The 20,641-nt window shown below is 40.1% G+C and overlaps 1 protein-coding gene across 1 annotated transcript in view; it reads right to left on the reverse strand.

Annotated features, from left to right (window-relative positions):
• The window catches only part of rtn4r (reticulon 4 receptor), a 72,783-nt gene extending 58,105 nt beyond the window's left edge, over nucleotides 1-14,678 (reverse strand). Inside the window, exon 1 of the mRNA XM_027162949.2 lies at nucleotides 14,043-14,678. Within this exon, the coding sequence (XP_027018750.1) occupies nucleotides 14,043-14,064 (22 nt within the window). The 5' untranslated portion in view covers nucleotides 14,065-14,678. The remainder of the gene's footprint in view (nucleotides 1-14,042) is intronic.
• Between the last annotated feature and the right edge of the window lie 5,963 nt (nucleotides 14,679-20,641).

Consider the following 20,641-nt stretch of genomic DNA (forward strand, 5'->3'; position numbering starts at 1 on the left):
CTGGAAAAATTGTCCATAGTGTGTGAGTGTGAGTGAATGACTGTGTTTGTGTGTGTGTGTGCCCTGCGATGGGTTGGCACTCCATCCAGGGTGTATCCTGCCTCGATGCCCGATGACGCCTGAGATAGGCACAGGCTCCCCGTGACCCGAGGTAGTTCAGATAAAGCGGTAGAAAATGAATGAATGAATGAATGAAATTCCAGGAACAAATACTGTTACGGTATCGAGTTTGTTTCTTTTATGTTTATTTTCTAAAAACAAATTCCGGTGTTTAAAGCGTTTCAAATTGACCTGCTGTGTGAGTAAATCAATGGAAATGTGCTTTTTATTGGAAATTTGTACAGAAATGGTATAATGCTTCCTGTGTTACAATCTAGTTACAAGAATGAGCTATGCTTAGCCTGTCCTATGCGTATCCTGTGTACTTAGCTGTACTAAACAATAAAGTACACTGGTTTCCTTTTCATTCAACTGAATTTTGTCTAAGTCTCTAGTCTTGATTGAGCCAATTGTGGTGTTGGTTTTGTCTTGGTCTCACTAGAGGCTGCCTTACAGCTCTCCCAGTTGGATTCTGAGCTCCATGTCCATGTGGGATTTTATTGGGTTCTCCAGTTTTCTTCACCATCCCAAAACCTGCCGGTAAATGGACTGTCTATAGTCTTCATCCCTCAGCTAACTCGAATGTTCTAGCATGTTCCTGTCCCTCAGCATCTGGATCTTAGTGCCGGCTTCATGTTTCTATTCGTTTCTATTCGACTCTGTCACAGGCACTACATGAAATGCTGGAGCAATTTCAGTGTGTTGTGTTGTGCGTATGTTCAGGGGGCAGATGAGGAGGTAAAACATGTCATTCAGTGGTTTCACACACTGTAATTTGGTTCCTTTTGATCTAATCACGCTCTGGCTCGTCCTTCCACTTCTCGCTTCCTCTCTGTGTCAGGAGCATCAATGATTTAGCTGGCTGGGGTGATGAGATCTTAACGCTGACGATCGGCTTTGCCAAAGAGGCTCTCGTTCCTGCTGGTTTTTCTCTCTGGACAGTTTTCCATCTGTCCCTCTGAGATGCTCCTGAAATAATATTTGCCCTTCCTGTACTCATGACTTTATTTTTTTCGGTTCAGCTTCTGACCACAGCTAAGGACAGGGATGGCGGTAAACATAGAGATTTGTCTGCAAACTGAGCTCCTGTTTCTCCAACACATACCAGTTCAGAAGCTACAACACTATATACCACTGACCCGATCTGATTGCTGGTCTCACACTACGATGAGAAATGTCAGGCCTTCCATTCAGAAATAATCAGTCGGGGTAGGTGAATTTTTGGCAAACCCAAGGTAAATTCCTATAACACCTCATATATCTATTTTCTAAGCTTTCTTATCTTGGACAAATTTGTGCACAGCATCACTTGAGCTGTTCTCCTTAAATCCAATCCCATAATCCTGTTCTGATAATGGATTTGAAATGAGATTCTCTCTATCCGAGGTTCCATTAGGTTTTCAGTTCAAATGCTGTACAAAAAAAAACCACGGACCGAAAAAAAGTCATTTAAAACAAACAATACTGTAACATATATATATTATTATTATTGTAAAAATCTTATATCAGCTTATAGCTCCTCACAAGAATGGGAGTCTGGCTTCATCTGCTACATCCTGCTCAGTCGATGCTCCGTATATGAAATCTCATGCGCTGAGATGCTCTCATAGGTATCTTTCATAAATGTTATTGCGTGTATGGGCAAATGCAGTTGCTTATACACTTGCCAGATAACATCTAATGTGTTTACAAGTCACAGAAAGACCTCTGTATCCGCTCTACCCACGAAGCGAGGTGACAGTCTAAATGGACTCTGTACTATACGGCCTCGGCTTGCTAGAAAGAACTCTTCCGTTTTCTGAATATAACACAGAAGTCCGTTTCTTATACTTATTTATTTATTATATCTTTCATTAAAGTTTTACAATAAATAGAATGAACCGTTTTTTTTAATTATTATTTTGTTCTTAAAGCCAAAGTTGAGGAACTCGGTTCATCGTTTTGATTTAGAATAGTGGTACCTTTATTGAGCAAGGATGCAGATCTAATTATGATAAATCAACTTGGCTCAATACCTTTAATTAAACCATTAAACTGTCCGATGTTGGTTCCGAGCTCCGAGTTCATAAAGATTAGCTTAACTTAAAACAACAAGCATGGAGAATTTATCCCATTTCTAATTTCTAATTTACCCCATTTCTAATTAATGGGAATTTATCCCATTTCTTGGTGAGCATACCATAATAGTTTCAGTACACTTTTGCTATTCTAGAAAGGCTCAAGAGCCACGAGAACATTAGTGAGGTCAGGCACCGATGTCAGATAAGGAGGTCTGGTCGTGCAGTAGGCGTTCGATGGGGTTGAGTCCGAGTCGGGGCTCTGTGCAGGACACTCGAGATCTTCCACTCCAACCTGCACAAACTATGTCTTCATGGAGTTCACTTTGCTTTGTGCACAGAAGCATTGTCATCCTGGAACAGGTTCATGTTCCATTAAAGGGAAATTGTATACAACAGGATACAAAGACTTGTGTTTTTCCAGCTTTGTGTAGGACCCTCATATCAGTGTGATGGTACATTTATGCCCCTTTTCCACCGAGGCAGTTCGAGTGCAGGTTCGGAGCCTAATTTAGAACCAGTTCTTTCTGTTTCGACCGCCAAAGCACCAGCTCCGAACCAGGAAAAGTGGTTCTTAAGTAGCACCAAAACGTTGCTGGTCTAGACTTAAGAACTGCTTCATGATCATCAGGAGCTGGGGGCGGGGCTACTGTTAGCGCATTTGATAATGTACCTTAAGTATATTAATGTTTAATACACTTTTACTTTACCGCGATATGATACATTATCAGCACACATGATAGTAGCTAGCTACATGCTAAGGCTAAATTTTTTTCTGTGTTAACGATGAAATAACGTTATGTACTTTATCGATTACAACCTCCGTTTATACAGATTACACGGAGCCGCACGTACACGCTTTATTCGCCGCGTTTGGATGCCGATGTAGGTACGCAAAGCCATGAGCATTAACAGTAAAGCAACATCCGCCATTGTTGTTGTGTTTGTGTTTGCCGCTGCTGCGCTAACGTTGCTGTGTAACGTGACACGTATACAGTGACGTCACACTCGCCGCTGTGATGCTCTCTAGCCGGTGGAAAGGCAAACCGGTTCTTAGAAGGTTCGCCAGTGGAACCAACTTTGAACCAGCACTAGCGCTAGCTCTGAACCAGCACCCGGTTCTTTCCGGTGCAAAAGAGGCTTTAGTCACATACTGTGCGTTAATCGCACCATCTACCTCTTCCATGGTATGAACAGGGCATTATATAAAGTTGCATTGTGAGAACAGACTGTAAGATTAAAAGGTTTTATAGGCTCCAGATCCCTGACCCTGACTAGGATAAAGGGATAAGTGAATGAATGAATAAAAAATCATTGCATAGCATTGCAAAACAAATCCATAATAAAAAAAAAGGTGTGTTTTTTTTTAACTGGTATTAAAATGGTATTAGATGATTAACTCTCAGATAGAGTGGAAAGAGTGGTCTTAAAGATTCATCATTGTGTAAATGGAATTTACAAAAAAAAAAAAAACATAGCTAAAAACTGAAGCAGGAGAAAAAAATATGTGAGGTTTAACTGATAGCGGCACTTTATAAATGCATCGGTCTTGATGAAACAACATGCATCTCAAATGAATGAAAATCAATGTTCGCTGTTCTTATCGGCTCTCTTATGTTGTAATGTGTCTCACAAATCTGCCTTTGGCTTGCTATGTAGTGGGAAGATAAAACCTCTTTAATAACTAAAGCAGTAATTAAGATAAAAAAATATATACTGGATTTGATGTCTGGTGTCATCAAAATCAATTGTTGTAATTGAGTAAATGTCATCGGGGTCTCTGGGATTAATAAAAAGTCAAAAAGTCACCTTCAAAACAGGCTACACCAAAAGCCACCGATTTCCGATAAATCTATGTCTGTGATGTACGAGTGTGTGCACTACAGCTGCCTAATACACTTCTACACTTTGGCTCCTCTCACTTTTCAGACCTGTCTGATTCATCCTGATGCTCTACTTTTGCACATGTACTTTTTCTCAATGGTCCCCTATGAACACCCTAAATATTGTATGTCAAAAAATCTGACTGCTGCGGAAATCGTCAAAACTGCCCTTTGTTCATCCCATGACTCGTACTGTGCTCGTACTGAACATCCATCCGATACTCTGTGGGTGTAACCAAACATATAAAAATATAAATCAGCCTAATGGTTAGAGGGTCTGACTCGTAATCCTGAGGTTGTGGGTTCGAGTCACGGGCCGACCACAACTGAGGTGCCACCGAACCCCCCCAACTGCTCCCCGGGTGCCGCAGCATAAATGGCTGCCCAATGCTCCGGGTGTGTGTTCACTGTGTGTGTGTGTGTGTGTGTGTGTGTGTGTGTGTGTGTGTGCACTTTGGATGGGTTAAATGCATAGAACGAATTCTGAGTGTGGGTCACCGTACTTAGCCGTATGTCACTGTCATTAAACAGAAATTGTGTGTTGCATGAAAGGTCAAAGTGATCTGGGACTGGCATTCATAAGAAAATGGTCACATGATCAAAAGGTTTTTTACAAAAAGCTTGTAGAACAAAACCAGTGCTGTTTATAGCATTTATCTAGTAATAGATATCTATTACCTGCCTGTCTTTAATTAGGCTAGTAGTTTCTTCTGGATAATAGAACCAACTAAGATAGTTTGAACTACATTTGTTTGTGTGTGTGTGTGTGTGTGTGTGTGTGTGTGTGTGTGTGTGTGTGTGTGTATTTGTCATCATAATCTATTAGGTATCTATACAAAGACCTATAGATAATAGCTTATCAGGTCCAGATGAACACGTGTTCCCTGGTTCCCGAACCTGATTCCTCGTGCCATTATCTTCACATCCCACCACCACATCTGGCCTGTTAGGGATCAATTACATATTTTGTAATGACTTACGAATAAAATGGATTTGAATAGGTGTTAAAATGGTGTATAATATGATCTGTTATGTGTTTGACCTGGTAAGGCTTCAAACAAAGACAAACCGACAACAAAAAAAGCATCCGAATCGCACGACTCAGACCATTATCTTTCATACCTACTTCCTTTTAAAGATTAATAGGCCTCATTTTTCTAAGTGATGGCATGGAGGCACTAATGGATTTGTGTGTTTTACTATCAGAACGTGCGTGTGTGTGTGTGTGTGTGTGTGTGTGAGTGAGTGAGTGAGTGAGTGAGTGAGTGAGTGTGTGAGTGAGTGAGTGAGTGAGTGAGTGAGTGAGTGAGTGAGTGAGTGAGTGAGTGAGTGAGTGAGTGAGTGAGTGAGTGAGTGAGCGAGCGAGTGAGAGATGGGAAAATAGATGGACAAAGGTATTAAGAGACAGATGAAATATGTCACAGCGGCAAAGATGAAATATAGAGATTAAAAAAAAACCACTAGGAGAGACTGAATTATTGTCCTGACAAAGATTCCAGTTGTGCGACTAATTTTAGGTCCTCCTCTGCTGTGTCTGATTAACTATTTACCACACCATCCGTCATGTGCGCTAGTGGGCCCTGATGATCCTCTTTGATGAGCCACACTTTCTTCAACTCCCCCTTTTTCTGCCTCGGATTAAACGATAAAAGTTTCATAGCCTCCAAACAGTCGTTAGCCTGGTTAGCTGTAGCATTCCTGTCTATGTGCCGTGACAGTGAGACTGGCCTCATTGAACAAACATCAATTAGCTTCTGTAGGGACAAAGCAAGGCCACCGGCGCCTGAAAAGAGCAGGAGGATCCAGTCATTAGTTTAAAGATTTATGTGGAGTAAATTTTTAAGGCTAAAACCTTCCCAGAACGATGCAGCGCTGCAGCTAGCATACATTAGCAGCTTAGCTTGACTAGAATTTTGGCTCAGGAGCCTTTTTGTGGTACTTTTGAACGTTGTTTTCTATCCGAGTTTAAAATAGAGTCTTATTTACATTGATTTTATCGGTATCTTAACACCCTTGGCTTAGCATGTCAGCATGAGCATTCTATGACAATTTAATATTTATTTATATACATTTCTAAGACAGTTATTATTATTGTATTTTTTTTAGTTTTTAAAGCATTATTTTAAGTAATAATAATAACTAAATTAATTTATACTGTGGTATGTCAAAATCCCATTAAAACATGCAAAATCACATTTTATTTAATTAGCATTTTATTACAACCAATCACAATCTTCAAAAAATGCGTCGTACCTAGTAACGGGTTAAGCCCCGCCTCCTCTCTAAGATAAAAGTTGTTGGATTTTCCTTGCTCAGAGTTGCTCTGAGATTTGTCCAGAATTACTCTTAAGATAAGATTCATAGTTAGAAATTATTTAAGCTAAATCAGACTCACAGCCAGAAAATCATTCATTTGTTTCTACTGAATAGGGGGACACGGTTTTGTTTCTACTGAATAGGGGGACACGGTTTTGTTTCTACTGAATAGGGGGACTCGCCTCATACCTCCAGGGTTGGGGGTTCGATTCCCGCCTCCGCCTTGTGTGTGTGGAGTTTGCATGTTCTCCCTGTGCCTCGGGGGTTTCCTCCGGGTACTCCGGTTTCCTCCCCCGGTACAAAGACATGCATGGTAGGTTGATTGGCATCTCTGGAAAACTGTCCGTAGTGTGTGTGTGTGAGTGTGTGAGTGAATGGGAGTGTGTGTGCCCTGCGATGGGCTGGCACGCCGTCCAGGGTGTATCCTGCCTCGATGCCCGATGACGCCTGAGATAGGCACAGGCTCCCCGTGACCCGAGAAGATCGGATAAGCGGTAGAAAATGAATGAATGAATGAATGAATGAATGATTCTATTGATTGAAAACGTCCCATTGGTTGATTTCCATTCAAACCCCAGTGTATTAATGAAAAGGATCAACTAACATTGAAAGTTTCGGGTTCGATTTTAGATCATGTAGTGTAAATTGTTGAGCAGAATAGATCCTGTTTAGAGTGTTTTGCCCTTTGCTTGCCCATGAGCCTCTCTAAACATGCATTTCACGCTCGCTGCTGTCCGACATGGCCTCTGCTGTCCTTTAATGGATTACCATCCAGTCTGAGCTGAGCTGGGCTTTTAAACACCACAACAAAAAAATCCTTCGCCTTTAGGGTAAAGCTTGTTTTTTTTTTTGTTTTTCTTTTTTTTTTTTTTTTGTAAAAAGATTAGCAGATTCGGTTGGGGTTTATTTTGTGCCTTGTTTATCTGACAGCTCCGATATTTATTTGCTCTTTTGGAGAATATGTACACACGGATATATGTGGACATATCTTGAACATCATCTCGATACATGACACCGTTTTTCCGTCTCTAGGCCTGCACAGACGTATCTGCATCTTTGTGCTTATAGTCTGTCAGTCAGCAGTGTTTGATGGAGTGCTCTGCGATACAGAAGAGAAGAGCACCCAGTCTGCTGCGCTTGGCACATTATTTCCTGTGGTTTATTTTTGAGAGCAGCCATTTTGTCTCCCCACAGCCTTCACGGTCTCTGAATCAACATTTTTTTTATTCTCCACAGAAACCTGGTGTTTCACCGCAGTCTATCAGCAGTGTTTTAACAGACAGTCTCCTCTCTGACAATTGCAGAGTGTAAGTGGAATCTTACTGAGAACTTGTTAAACCCCTATGGGCTTGTTACTGGAACACCACAGGTGTCTGATCTTAGTGAAAACTGCAAATTGATGCCTGTCAGTGTGTCTGAATGCCTACGTCTGCACTCTCATTCATTCATTCATTCATTCATTCATTCATTCATTCATTCATTCGTTGAGTATATTCTTTATAAGGGTCCGAAGATAATTTATCTGAATTATCCAAACTGACTGTCTGTAACAGTTCTATAATTATAGTTTGTGTTAAAAGCAGCAAGAGAAGTCCAATTGATGAGGAAATCAGCAATGATGTATTATAGTATCCACATTCTCTTCCTCAAGACTACAATGCCATAGCTGGCCATTTTTAATGAAAGATTTATAACTAACAATCAGCAAAAAATCTACAAACAACAAATATGTCTTGGACCACTACTGTACACGTGAGCTTTGCATAACAATATTTCGAAACGTAAAAAAAAAAAAAAGAGTACCCATGATATCAAATTCAATGTTTCAGTGCTTCATGTATACTGTAAGTATTTTAGTAAGTAAACTATATCGAAAAAAATTGTTAAAGGGAAAAAGTTTCCATGACTCATACTGTACTCACAAATCTATGTCCAATCAAATACTCTCTAGAGCCCGTATACCCCACTCCCGTAAACAAACTGTGGCTATCGCTCTCGGTAGCAGCTAATTAGCAGAAAACACGGGTCATTTGTGTAGTTAATTTCCCTTCCAAACTATCCCTTGAGTGTTTAAAAGTTGGCTGCACTGACTGTAATGGTCTATGAGCTACAAAGCACAGTTAAGTTATACCTAATGTGTGTAGACACTGAGAGCAAGCAAGATATCGAACCATGTTACTGTGTGCAAGTTGTTCGGAAGTCTGATTTCTCAATATTGTTTTTTTTTTTCTTCAGTCTATTGAGTTGAATGACATCCTTTGCTGTGGGAAAGTAAGAAATAACCCACCAATCCAATACAGTGGTTGGAAAAATCTCTGCTCTTGGATACTGCATTTGATGGAAACACTGTTCAAAATCATCTTTTTGTTTAGATTTCAAACGCTACTGGATGTAGAAATCAGTCAAGACCGTCATCCAACTCATTCCCGAATCGTCCTCTGACTTCCTGTATAACCATACACAGAATATGTCTACGTATAAAATAAAGAATATATCTACGTATGGAATCCAGGCCAACTTGATCATGTATATAACAGTAGAAACGTGACTAGACATGAACTGTTACACAGGTTTATTGGATGCAATTGGTCAGAATGCTCACATTAATTACTACTATGTCACATTAATACTAAGTGGGACCACCAAATCCTGTAGACTTTACTACAAATGTAATTCGTTTAGAAGGTTAGCGGATCAAACTGTATGGCACATTGTTCGAAAGAACAAATTAGCACAAAGGAATTTGAGGTTCTGTCTTATATAGCATGAAGGTAGATGATTAATATACATATTCAGGATAAATATAAGTTGGACATTAATAACAAACTTACTTAATTAATTATGGCCATTTAAAGTGTATGCGGTCAAATCTGCCCCACTTCTGACCCATATTGTGCTCCATATTCATGAGCCACTTTGTGCCCATTTTACTTATTTGGACGTAGTTTCCTTTATGTTACGTTTCACTTTGCTTTTTTGCTAGCACGTTATCCTCCATTCTATTTTCTAGTTCTCAAGTTCCCTGTTTGTTTTTTTCTTGAGGTTTCCTTTGCTTCATATTTCTTTTTTGTTCTTCCACGAAATCTATATAAAGAAATACAATATAAATGTATATATTTCTGTCATTGGCAATGACTAATCAGTGCTTGTTTGCTCATTTTGAGGATTTGTTAGTAGGGCTAAAAACAGTTCAAGTAAAGTGAAGAAACTGGATTTCTGCCGTTACTTATTACTACGATTACGATACTTGAAAAAAAAAAAATCAAAGTTACAGTCACGGTTTTGGATTTGATTCTGCAAATTGTTGAAATAAAGTTCAGGTAAATTTCACAGGAAGCTCCAAGTACCACAGGATTTTGGTTTATAAATTGGGCCGTGTGTACATAATAATATTTGAATAGAATAATAAAGCCTATGGTGTGCAAAGTTCAAGTCAAGTCAAGTCAAGAAGCTTTTATTGTCATTACAACCATATATAGCTGTTGCATTACACAGTGAAATGAGACAACGTTTCTCCAGGATCAGGGTGCTACACAAAACAAAGACAGGGCTAAGGACATGTAAGTAGTCTTAGCCACATAAAGTGCAACTGTGCAACCTGGTGCAAACAGTGCAGGACAAGACAAACAAGACAGTGCAGGACAAAAGACAGTGCAGACATAAAGTTACAAGACAATACAAAAAGTACAAAAAATACAATACACAAACGACAATAAACAGTAACAGAAACAGCGCCGACCCACCAGTGTATATACTGTATGTGAATACTGAATGTTCAAACAATATTTCGTGCAGTAACATTAGAATGAATACGGTTTCTTAGCAGCAGGTCCTTTGGATAATACAGTATATAGTTGCTTATAATATATACTATAATGTTGCTTGACGAACAAAATCTAAACCTAACATGAATTCACGTTTCTACGAGAGCGGCTAAGAAACCCTAAACATGACGTTTATCTACGTAAGAGAAAAGACTTTGTTGTTTTAAAACATATTTAAATCATTGATATTCCACGAGCAAAATGAGAGGCGACATGAACCGATTTACACCTGCTGTGATAAATGACTCTAACTCCCCTGTGACTCATTCACGCACACGTATACGTGCAGAACGGAGCTTACTGGTGTCTGAGCAAGCTTGCTCTCTCTTACTTTCTCTCTCTCTCTGTCTTCGACATGCGTTCGTATCGTTCCCGTAATTTGACGGGTAAATAATGAGGAATGCATTTCTACGCTTCTCTAAATGAGCCATCGTAGTGACTCCATAGATTCCAGTGTCAGTGTGTGTTAGCAGGCTGGGCTGAAAGAGGCTCATTACAACATGCTGTAAAGGAGGAAATGAGAGAATGAAGATGGCATTTAGAAGCCATTAATATAATTAGATAAAAGGAAGGATAGAAACTGTTTTTCTCGCTTACCTCCAAAATGGCCTGTTTACACGAAACTAATATAAAGTCGTCAAGCCGTGAGCTCAAATCTCAATTAAAATCCAGTTTAGGAAAACTGCACGTGAATGTGTGTTTGTATGGATTTAATAGGTTGGGCTTACAGCAGACTTGTTAGGAGACACTAGGAGATAGGAAGTCCAAGAGACAGACACACATACATTATTCTGACACACATACAGTACAGTAAGTCCACTGGCTTGTCGCCAATCAGCGCTTTCACAGACCGGGTGCTGTCTTTCTCTACAGCTCTCACGGCCAAAACACACCAGCAGAGATCAGCACAATGCGTCGTCAACCTCTTTTTCTTCTTTTTTTCTCTCTTACTTTCACTCATTTTATTTCCTCTCAGCTTTCTGTCACTACATGACTAACATCCCAGACATAACATTTTGGTTAAAGTCAACAATTTTGGTGGATGTTTTGAAAATACTGTCTAATCCCACAGTGGGGGAAAAAAGAAATATGTAGTCAGTCAGATTTAAGAAAAAAAAATTACATCACATCTTCTTTGCATAAAAATCTAAAGTTTCTCGACGAAATATGATTTCATTGATAACCTTAAACTTCATTTCTGAACGACACGAGCTTGATCGATTCATGTAGTATTAACGTAAACCAGTTCCGTTGTGAAATCTCATAGGAATGCTGCCTGCCATCGATCAGATCTATAGGATTGAATGTAGCCAGTTAAGCTATACTTGGTAGAATAGTGCAGTGATAATGGGTCTGTTGGAACACACAGACATCATGGGTTTGATTCTCAGCTCAGGTGTGAGCTTGGTGGTTGATTTACATTCAGGGTTTTGGAAATACACACTCGAGTTATGTTGTGTGTATGAAAACAAATTGTGTTATTCGGTTCAATCATGTGGAACCTATGTATTGTTTGAATTAAGTAATAAATAAATAAATAAATAAATAAATAAATAAATAAATAAATAAATAATTGTATTTGTTTCTGATGGAAATTTGACAAATTCCATCCACTCCTGCAGAAACTCTTGACTAATCCCATACTTTCTGAAGGAATCCCAACCAATCCCATAAACATTTACAGAAATTCTTAACCAGTCTTGCTCAATAAACCTGCTTGGTTCTGTTTGGTAATTCATAAAAAAAAATTGTCGTTGAAATCACGAAAGGATAAAACGGCAACCTGTGATGAATGAAGAAACACTGTAAATGCAGTGTGTTATTTATCCTGTAAGCTTTACACCTGACCACCCACTCCAGGCTGTATTTAAATAAAAGATGTCCATTAGTTTTGCCAATCCACCTACTGGCATGGCTTGAGATGTTGGAAGAAAACAAGAGACCCTGAAAGAAATCTATATGAAAACATGCAAAATTCCAGACAGACAGTGGCGGTGCTATTACCACCATTCATTTTAACTCTCTCTAGAATCTGTAAACATAATCTAAAAAGATGACGACATTTGGATTTAATCCAGTTTCATTCTCAAGAAGACATTCAAAATGCATAACATTTTTTTTTTTGCAAATTGAGTCATGATGATTTGCAAACTGGAGACTATGTTAGAATACCTAACCCCTGCAGCAAGAAATAATAAGGAAGTGGAGCTCCTTGAAGGTAGGATGTGATGGTCCTCATTTCTAGAATCTACCATTTCGAGAGGGAAGTATGGCTCAGCGGATGAGACCAGACGATTCATCTCAGTATAAAATGTTATGGACAGCCACCAGAGTAAAAGATGAAGTTCACCGAAAGTATTCTAATTATAAATTTCATGCTGCACCTAAAAAAAATTCACATGACTACTGGAAACCGTCTTTAGGATAATCCATCACCTAGCCTCCACCTGAGAAGCAGATCGGTTGCTTTGGGTGCTGTGCACAAATATATTCACTCACCTACACAGCCAGACCAACTGGCTCTCTTAATCATATAAAAGGATTTAGTTAAAGGAGTTGGGGAATCGAGTACTCTATTGTACTCTTTTCTCCTCCGATAAGAAACAGACTCGGGATGGAGCGCCTCTTCGTTGTGTTACATAACAGCAGGGTGGAGCTTTGCTGCTTTCCCTCACTGGTTCCTTCCTATTTTTATGCAACTTTTTTTTTTTTTAATAAGCTAATCATCTGATATACAACAGATCCTAGCTATGGCTGCTTGCAGCCTTGATTGAGGATGCTGCATCAGTAAACGCTGCAGATCAGTCTAATGTTATTCTCTTGTCTGACCCGTTTCCTCGAGTACATGTGAGGAAAGCCAGTGCTCATAAAGCATGTGATAAGACGTTACGGATTAGATGTTGCATCCTTGTGTTGTGCCGAGCTGGGAAAATGAAAAACGAGCCGTGATTCTTGGGCAGCACTTTAATAGGACAGGAGATGAAAACAGGCAGGATGCCCAGTTTGATGTCTCACTCTTCTTGCTGGAACTGGATATCATAAATGATGAATGTCTGTCCACATACAGAACACCTACCCCCATCCCCCCCACCCCATCCATCCTTTCCACCCCCAAGCTTTCGTCTACGCTTCTATGCTAAAACATATGCATATGCAAGCAAATGAATCCCAGTAACTCTTTTACACATAAGGATTTGCTTGTATTTCAGGAATAATCAGAATCAAGACCTAAATATTTGCAATTTCTTCCCAACGCGAGACACTGCAACATTTTAACTCCTAGAGTGTTGAATTAACTCGTGCATTGCTGAACGATCACCTGAGGTGTCGGTAAACTCTTAACGTCTTAACGTTCACACGCAACGTTGAGCTCGTGCGTTACCGGATTCATTCGTACAGTGTCGCATTAACACCCAGTTTGTGTTTAGAACTTATGTAGGTTTCTAAACCGGTTATTCAGTGTTGCATGAGTTATTTAAACAATGTGAGCACGAGCACTGTATTAACAGTGTACTGGGGCGTTTTTGAACTCATGTCGTGTTCAGACAAGTGTAAATTAGAGCCGAGATGGGCGCAAAATCTGCAGGAACACGAATGCACGCGCTCCGAAGCGCCCGAGCGCGAGCTCTCCGTGCATTACTCATTAAAAAGAGCTTTCTTCTTCTTCTTCTTTTTCTTCTTTTTTTTTATTGCATATTTATTTATACACGCATTTCTACTGCATGCATGTAAACGAGACAGCTTTATTATGCATCACTGATTCAGTATCAGTACTTTTTTTTATTCCTACAATATGACAACCACAAAAATAATAAAGGACAATTAAAGTTGAAAAGAATGGTCGTGTGTTAACGGACACTTACCCTCGCGCAGGAGAGACTTCATGATGATGAGAATAAATCCCTTTTTATTCCAGTAATTCCAGCTAAACGGTCCCGAAAACCCTGTTCGAGATAAACAACAAACAAAAACAACAGGACGGTGAATCCTGTATCCCACGCGTGCTTGGGGAAGGAAGGAGCGCGCGGCTCGCGGATTCAGCCAACGGAGGCGCGAGACGGAGAGCGAAGTCTCGCGCCGACGGGTCCGCGCTCACTCATCGGGCATCGGGCACGCGAGCGCGGTTAGGATCCCGGACCGAAGACCAGATGCAGAGACACGCGCGCACACACACACACGCACACACGCGCGCGTGCACACACAGACGCGGAGGTTCAAACACTCATGAGCCCGATATGCTGTTGTGTGTGTGAGTGAGGAAGAGCAGCGGGTGCGGTGGTGGATAATAATAATAATAATAATAATAATAATAATAATAATAATAATAATAATAATAATAATAATAATGATAAATGTCCGGTCTTGTAGTGGAGAACGGAATCCTGAACGGGCCAAAGGTCCACTGGTGAAAAGTGAATGATTTATGTAGTATTCCAGGAAATAATGTCCATGTAAAGAGTGATAGAGGACAAGAGACAAGCAGCGCTGCTGGGAGAGGAAGGGATTAAAGTGTGGCAGGGGAAGGGGGGGAGGGAGAGAGAGAGAGGAGAGAGGGAGAGTGAGGGGGAGTGAGAGAGAGGAAGAGAGGGAGGGAGAGAGGAGAGAGAGACAGTGAGAAAGAGAGGAAGTGAGAGAGAGAGAGAGTGAGAGAGAGTGAGGTTTAGTGATTTGGCGAGGGAGCGTCTGAGTCGAGAGACGTGTTGTTGTGAGGCGCGCCCGTGCTTTCGCTCGTTTTTTTCTGTCTCGTGCTTTCTCTCTTCCTCTCTTTCTTTTTTCTCCCTCTCCCCTCTCTTCCTTTCTCTCTCTTTCTCTCTTTCTCTCCCGCTCTCTCTCGCTCCCTCTCTTTTTTGTCTCTCTCCCTCTCTCGCTCTCTCTCCCTCCCTCCCTCCCTCTCTCGTTTCTCTCTCCCCCCCCTTTTCTCTCTCGCTCTCTCGCTCTCGCTCTCTCTGCTCGCTTTTTTCGCCCGGCCTCCACATCGGGTGGGGTAGTTATAAGAGGTATATACCTAGTGAAAGAGTGAAAAAGACACAAATAAAACTGTTAGAAAGGAGAGATGGTGATGATGATTGAGAGAGGAATATATCGAGAGAGAGAGAGAGAGAGAGAGAGAAAGAGAGAGATGAACTGAAATAGTGTGGTTAAAGGAGGAATGGATAGAGAGAAATAGAAGGTGAGAAGAGATAAAAAGATGAATGTTTTACACCAGCCACTGAGTGCTAATGAATCTTTCATGAATTTCATGTGCTTTGAGTTGGATGGCCATTTGAATAACGGCGCAGCAAAAACGTCTTCACCTTCGTATACAAAGACTATTATAAATGTCCAAGCTGTGATTTAGAGAGGTGTGTAATGGACACCGCAGTCAGGGTCAAAGTCCAGGGAGCAGCGCCGGGAATTTATAAGGCTTATAAGCAGGATCGTCAAAACGAAACGGTAAAAGAATACTGCAGCGGTTTATTGCTAGAATAAAATGAAAATTATTAGAAAAATAATCAATGACTGGGTGGCGTGGTGCATGCAGCCTGACGTGAAGCCGAGTTAGTGTTATCACCACAAAGTTGATTATTTTCCAATAACAGCACAACTCCAATAACATCCTGTAGACTGTCTACTATTCAAGTCCCTGTAAATGAGCTGTTACTATAGAAACTACTATAGACTATAATATATATTGTATAGATTGGAACTGAGAATCCAACAGTGCAGCGATATTAGCGGCTACACACTAGAGGTCTTCACGGGTCCACTTAGATCTGAAAACCAGAGGTCCGACCCGAGACCTGAGCGGGTTCGGGGCTAAAAGTTTCACGTGTACCTCGGACACGGGTCGGGTATAATAATAGCGACATCGGGTCTCGGGTAATTTAAAATGAATGTGTTTTTACCGAACGGACCCGAGAAGACCCGGACTACTGTATCTCGTGTGTGTGCATCGACTCGAGTCCTTTTCCAACCTCTCCTCTGTTTGCCAAGACCGCTTGTGACATGTGGCTGGCGACGTGTGGCTGGCCTTAAGCTAATTTTCGTTAAAACAGACCTGTCAATCAATTTTGAATCCACTCTGTAGCGGTTACAGTACTTTAGTGTAGAGTTATGCAACATTCGGGTCCAGTCGGGTTAAAAAAATTGCCAACCGGTCGGGTCGGACTCAGGTCGAATTTTTTCGGGTTTGTCTCGGGTCGGGTCTTTCTTAAAAAAAAAAACAATTATGCACGTCGGGTTCGGGTAAAAAGTGATTCGGGTCATTTCGGGTCAGGTACATTTCTTTAGACCCGAGAAGACCTCTACTACACACTACAACCCAACAGCTACACTATTCCAATCATCACCAAATCCTCGACTCGAGTTGTACTTACAATTTTGACGCAAAACAATCGAGGTTCATTTTGCGTTGTGAATGTTTTGTGGCATCCATGAGCAATCAGGCAAAAATTGGCTACAGTGATAAAAAGTAGTCCCATGTCTGGAACTGAAAGATGAATTGTTCCAAGTTCGTATACAACCAGCTTTGACTAAACAATTCTACTATGAAAGTGTTTTCATAGTTTAAAAAATAAAAAAAGAGGTTCACAGATAAACGTTTATTGGCCAGGCCACAACAGCCCCATGGTTTTCATTAGGAGAGAATTTTCAATACTTTTTTGTTTTCTGCTAAAATTCCTGCGGTAATTGCACATAGACTACAGATGGCAAAGACAAGAGTTTTGATTATATATTTAAAAAATCGAGAACTTGTTTAACCGAGTCCTACAGTTCTTTCGAAGCACTAATGATCCATTGTAGAAAATGGTGTTTCTCATGCCTTTGTCAAAGGGCAGCGTTACACGCTTACGGGAAACTGCTCACGACCTTCTTCTGCGTAGCTGAGTTCACAAATGTCCATGATTGGCTATTGTTTTTTCAATAGACAGTGGAGAAAGAGAGAGAGAATATTTTCCCTCCCACCATTAACATCTGCGATGGAACGCTAGCAATTTTGATGGTTATCCTGGTAGACTGGTGATGCTACATATCTTCATAGGAGTATCCATAACATACCCCTCTCTGTCTTGGTGTATTTCTTCCATCTTTGATATTCTGCACAATGTCAACAAATAACTGGCTTAAGAAAAAATCTACCTGCCCAACATTCTTTGTAGGAGCTTCAGGTAATTGTTCATAATTTAATATATGATTCATGATGGACAAAAATAGACTATGATGGTAGATCATTGACTGAAAAAAAAAACACACACACACAAAATATCGATTGCTGGAAACCGCAACGATTCACCTCCACTTACTCAATTGCCATGAGGTCCCTCTGGTCTTGGTGGTCTCCTTCAATTAAATTTAGGCAGAGTGATTTGGTAAGAGTCTCCAGGATTGCTGGGTCGATGTGCACCTGAAAGGCTTTAACGTTCGATGAAGAACCGAATAGCCAATCACAAGGTGTAACAACAAGGTGTTGACTGTAATGTTGGGCCATCTGGCAGATTAATGCATTGCACCCTAGATCAGATTGTGTTAATTCCTTTGTGACTCCTTTAATCTCTTAGTCTAATCCAAGCCTTTGGAATAATATTAATTAGCCAAATTGTTTTGCAAATGTTCCACGACAATAAATGGACAAAAAGTACAATGTGCCTGTCTTTATGTAAAAAAAAAAAAAAAAAAAAAATACAGAAATAATGCAAGCATTGGCAAATTGTTGTGGTATAAGTAAAGCAAAACACATTATCGGAATAAGTCTGGGATTGAGTCGTTCTCATAACTTCTAATCCGTTTTATACTCAAGGATATTTTTATTTCCAGAATGTCATAGATCAAATGGACATAAATCTTGTAGTATTGCTTGCATTGGATATTTTGACTGGGACTAACTATAGACTATAAAAAAAAAAGTGGGTTCTTTTAATGGTTATTTCGCACTTGCGGCCGTTTTTTTTTTAAAATAAGAAACCCTCAGTTTTAAGGGTCTACGTAGAACCTCAAATAACTTCATCTAAGGTGCTAGACAGAATTATTTACTGGTGTTTTGGGTGTCCTAGAATCCAACATTGTCAGTGTAGCTGCATGTCTTACTAATAAGCATCATAATTGGAATCTGGTTTTGGGTTTATTCTAAAACAAATTGTACGATCCGAAGCAGGATTTGTTTTAGTGCAGTTATGGATGTGTTTTACTTTTGTTTTTTGTTTTGTTTTTTCAATCTGAAGTATTTACTCTTCAATAAGCCTCTTAAGTGATTTCTATTTCTATTCAAGTTGCATAAATTAATTTGGCATCAGCTTCATGTGTTCTTGTATGCATTTGCACAATCACGACGCTACATGCATTTTAAAACCGTCCTTAGCTTCAGGATTTTCTGTGCTAGCAGGTGAAATGAAAATTGCCCATTTACAGTCCTCTAACTTAATCATGCGACTCACAGGTTAATTGCTTAATTTTCTGTTTTGAGTGAGAAAAAAAAAAGGCTGGCATCTTCAAGCAATATGTCCAAAGCACAAACTGAGATGAGGAAGAAATAAATTAGCCAGGGAAATAGAAGGGATCCCTGGGAAATCTGGAACTCATTCTTGAGCACAATACGCCCCCCAGCGACTAGACAGAGAGAGAGAGAGAGAGAGAGAGAGAGAGAGAGAGAGAGAGAGAGAGAGAGAGAGAGAGAGAGAGAGAGAGAGAGAGAGCATGAGAAGAGGGGGAGTGAGAGAAGTGAGGTGAGTAAGAGAAAGAGAAAGGCAGCTGCAGCACTTACAATAAAAGAGCCTGATATTGAAATATTTAACACATGGGCTAACTATCCAAATGGCTTCCTTTTATATACTATAGAATAATGGCTCCTACATCCTGTGGAGTGCACTATATGTCCGACAAGATGCCACGATGAGGCTATCGATCAGGAAATGATTAACCCCCTCAGAGAATAAATGAAAACCATCAACCACCACTGGAATATCGGATATCCGGCATCGATATTCTGGGATCTAATCGGCTTGAAGGTGTTGACTAATTGTCTAGGAGCTCTGACAGTAGTTTTGGCTGAGATACATATCACAGGTTTATAATGCGCTTGGTCTAATACCGTATGTCAACGTTTATACAGTAGTAACAAGCTACACAGGAATTATCTGGTTTTGTGCAAACGGCACAACATTAAATGTAACTAAAGACAGATGTGAAATGAAATATTTAATAAATCTAAATGAAAGGTTCTGTATTTATGTCACATTCTGTGTTTTATTCTTCACTGCATGAAGCTAAAAGTCCTAAACATCCACACCACTTGAGAAACCATTTAACATACTGTAAGAGTGTAGATGATTAGATTGGAATTTGTTTTGAATAAAATTCATTCATTCATTCATTCATTCATTCATTCATTCATTCATTCATTCATTTTCTACCGCTTATCCAAACTTCTCAGGTCACAGGGAGCCTGTGCCTAACTAGGATACACCCGGGATGGAGTTTGAATAAAATGACCTAATAAATGAATGTTTTCCAATGAATAGTGTTGCTTGCTAGTATCTTTGGAAAACAGTACGCTCCTAGACAAATGGTCAAGGGTTTCATCTTGGATCATTTTGTAAATAGGAAACCTTCTCTTCTAGGATCCTATGTAGATTATTTTACATGATTAAACTAAAGAATCATCCAGAAAATGTAGGTGTAGAATCCACACTTAGGTCTTTAAGAAGACTTTAAGAAGACCAACGTGTGGACAGAACAGTTATAACCATCGACACCTGGTTTCTTCACATAATAAAGGGGTTCTGAATTGAGAATCCTGTCTGATATGAAAACCTTAAATAATTGAGTTCTAAAACAGAATAAAATAGAATGGAAGACATTATTATGTCACATATACTGTACATCACAGCACAGTGAAATTCTTTCTTCACAAATACCAACTTTGGGAGTCGGGGTCCAGGGCACGGGGTCAGTCATCATACAGTGCCCCAAAGCTCAAGGGCCAAACAGAGGCAGCTTGGCAGTGCTGGGGCTTGAACCCCGATCGACAATCCAGAGTCTTAACCGCTTAACCACCGAATTCACCCTGGATGGGATACCAGTCTATCACACAGCACCATAAATTCACAGCTAACAGCAATTTCCCAGTGGTTTGGGGATGTGCAAAGAAAAGCGAGGAAACCCATGGGGACAATAGGGGAACAAATGAAACCTCAGACAGTAGCCTGAGGTCAGGATCTATAGACTACAGAGCTATAGCTATAGATTCTTAGGAAGAAAAAGATTCATAGGGGTTCTTTTGATGTTTCATTCATTTTCACTTGGGCCATTTTCTAAGGTCTTCAACGGTGCTAGGTACAATTATTTATTTTCATTGTGGATGTACTAGAATCCAAGCCTTTTTAAATTAAATGTCCATTGTGGCTTGTGTAAGTGGACGAATAGGATCCCCAGCTCATGACCGAATCTGGGGATCACTGCATTATGAGGTTTCAATGCCGCCACATCA

Source organism: Tachysurus fulvidraco, chromosome 9 (genome assembly GCF_022655615.1).
Source record: "Tachysurus fulvidraco isolate hzauxx_2018 chromosome 9, HZAU_PFXX_2.0, whole genome shotgun sequence".
In the NCBI taxonomy this organism is placed as follows: domain Eukaryota; kingdom Metazoa; phylum Chordata; class Actinopteri; order Siluriformes; family Bagridae; genus Tachysurus; species Tachysurus fulvidraco.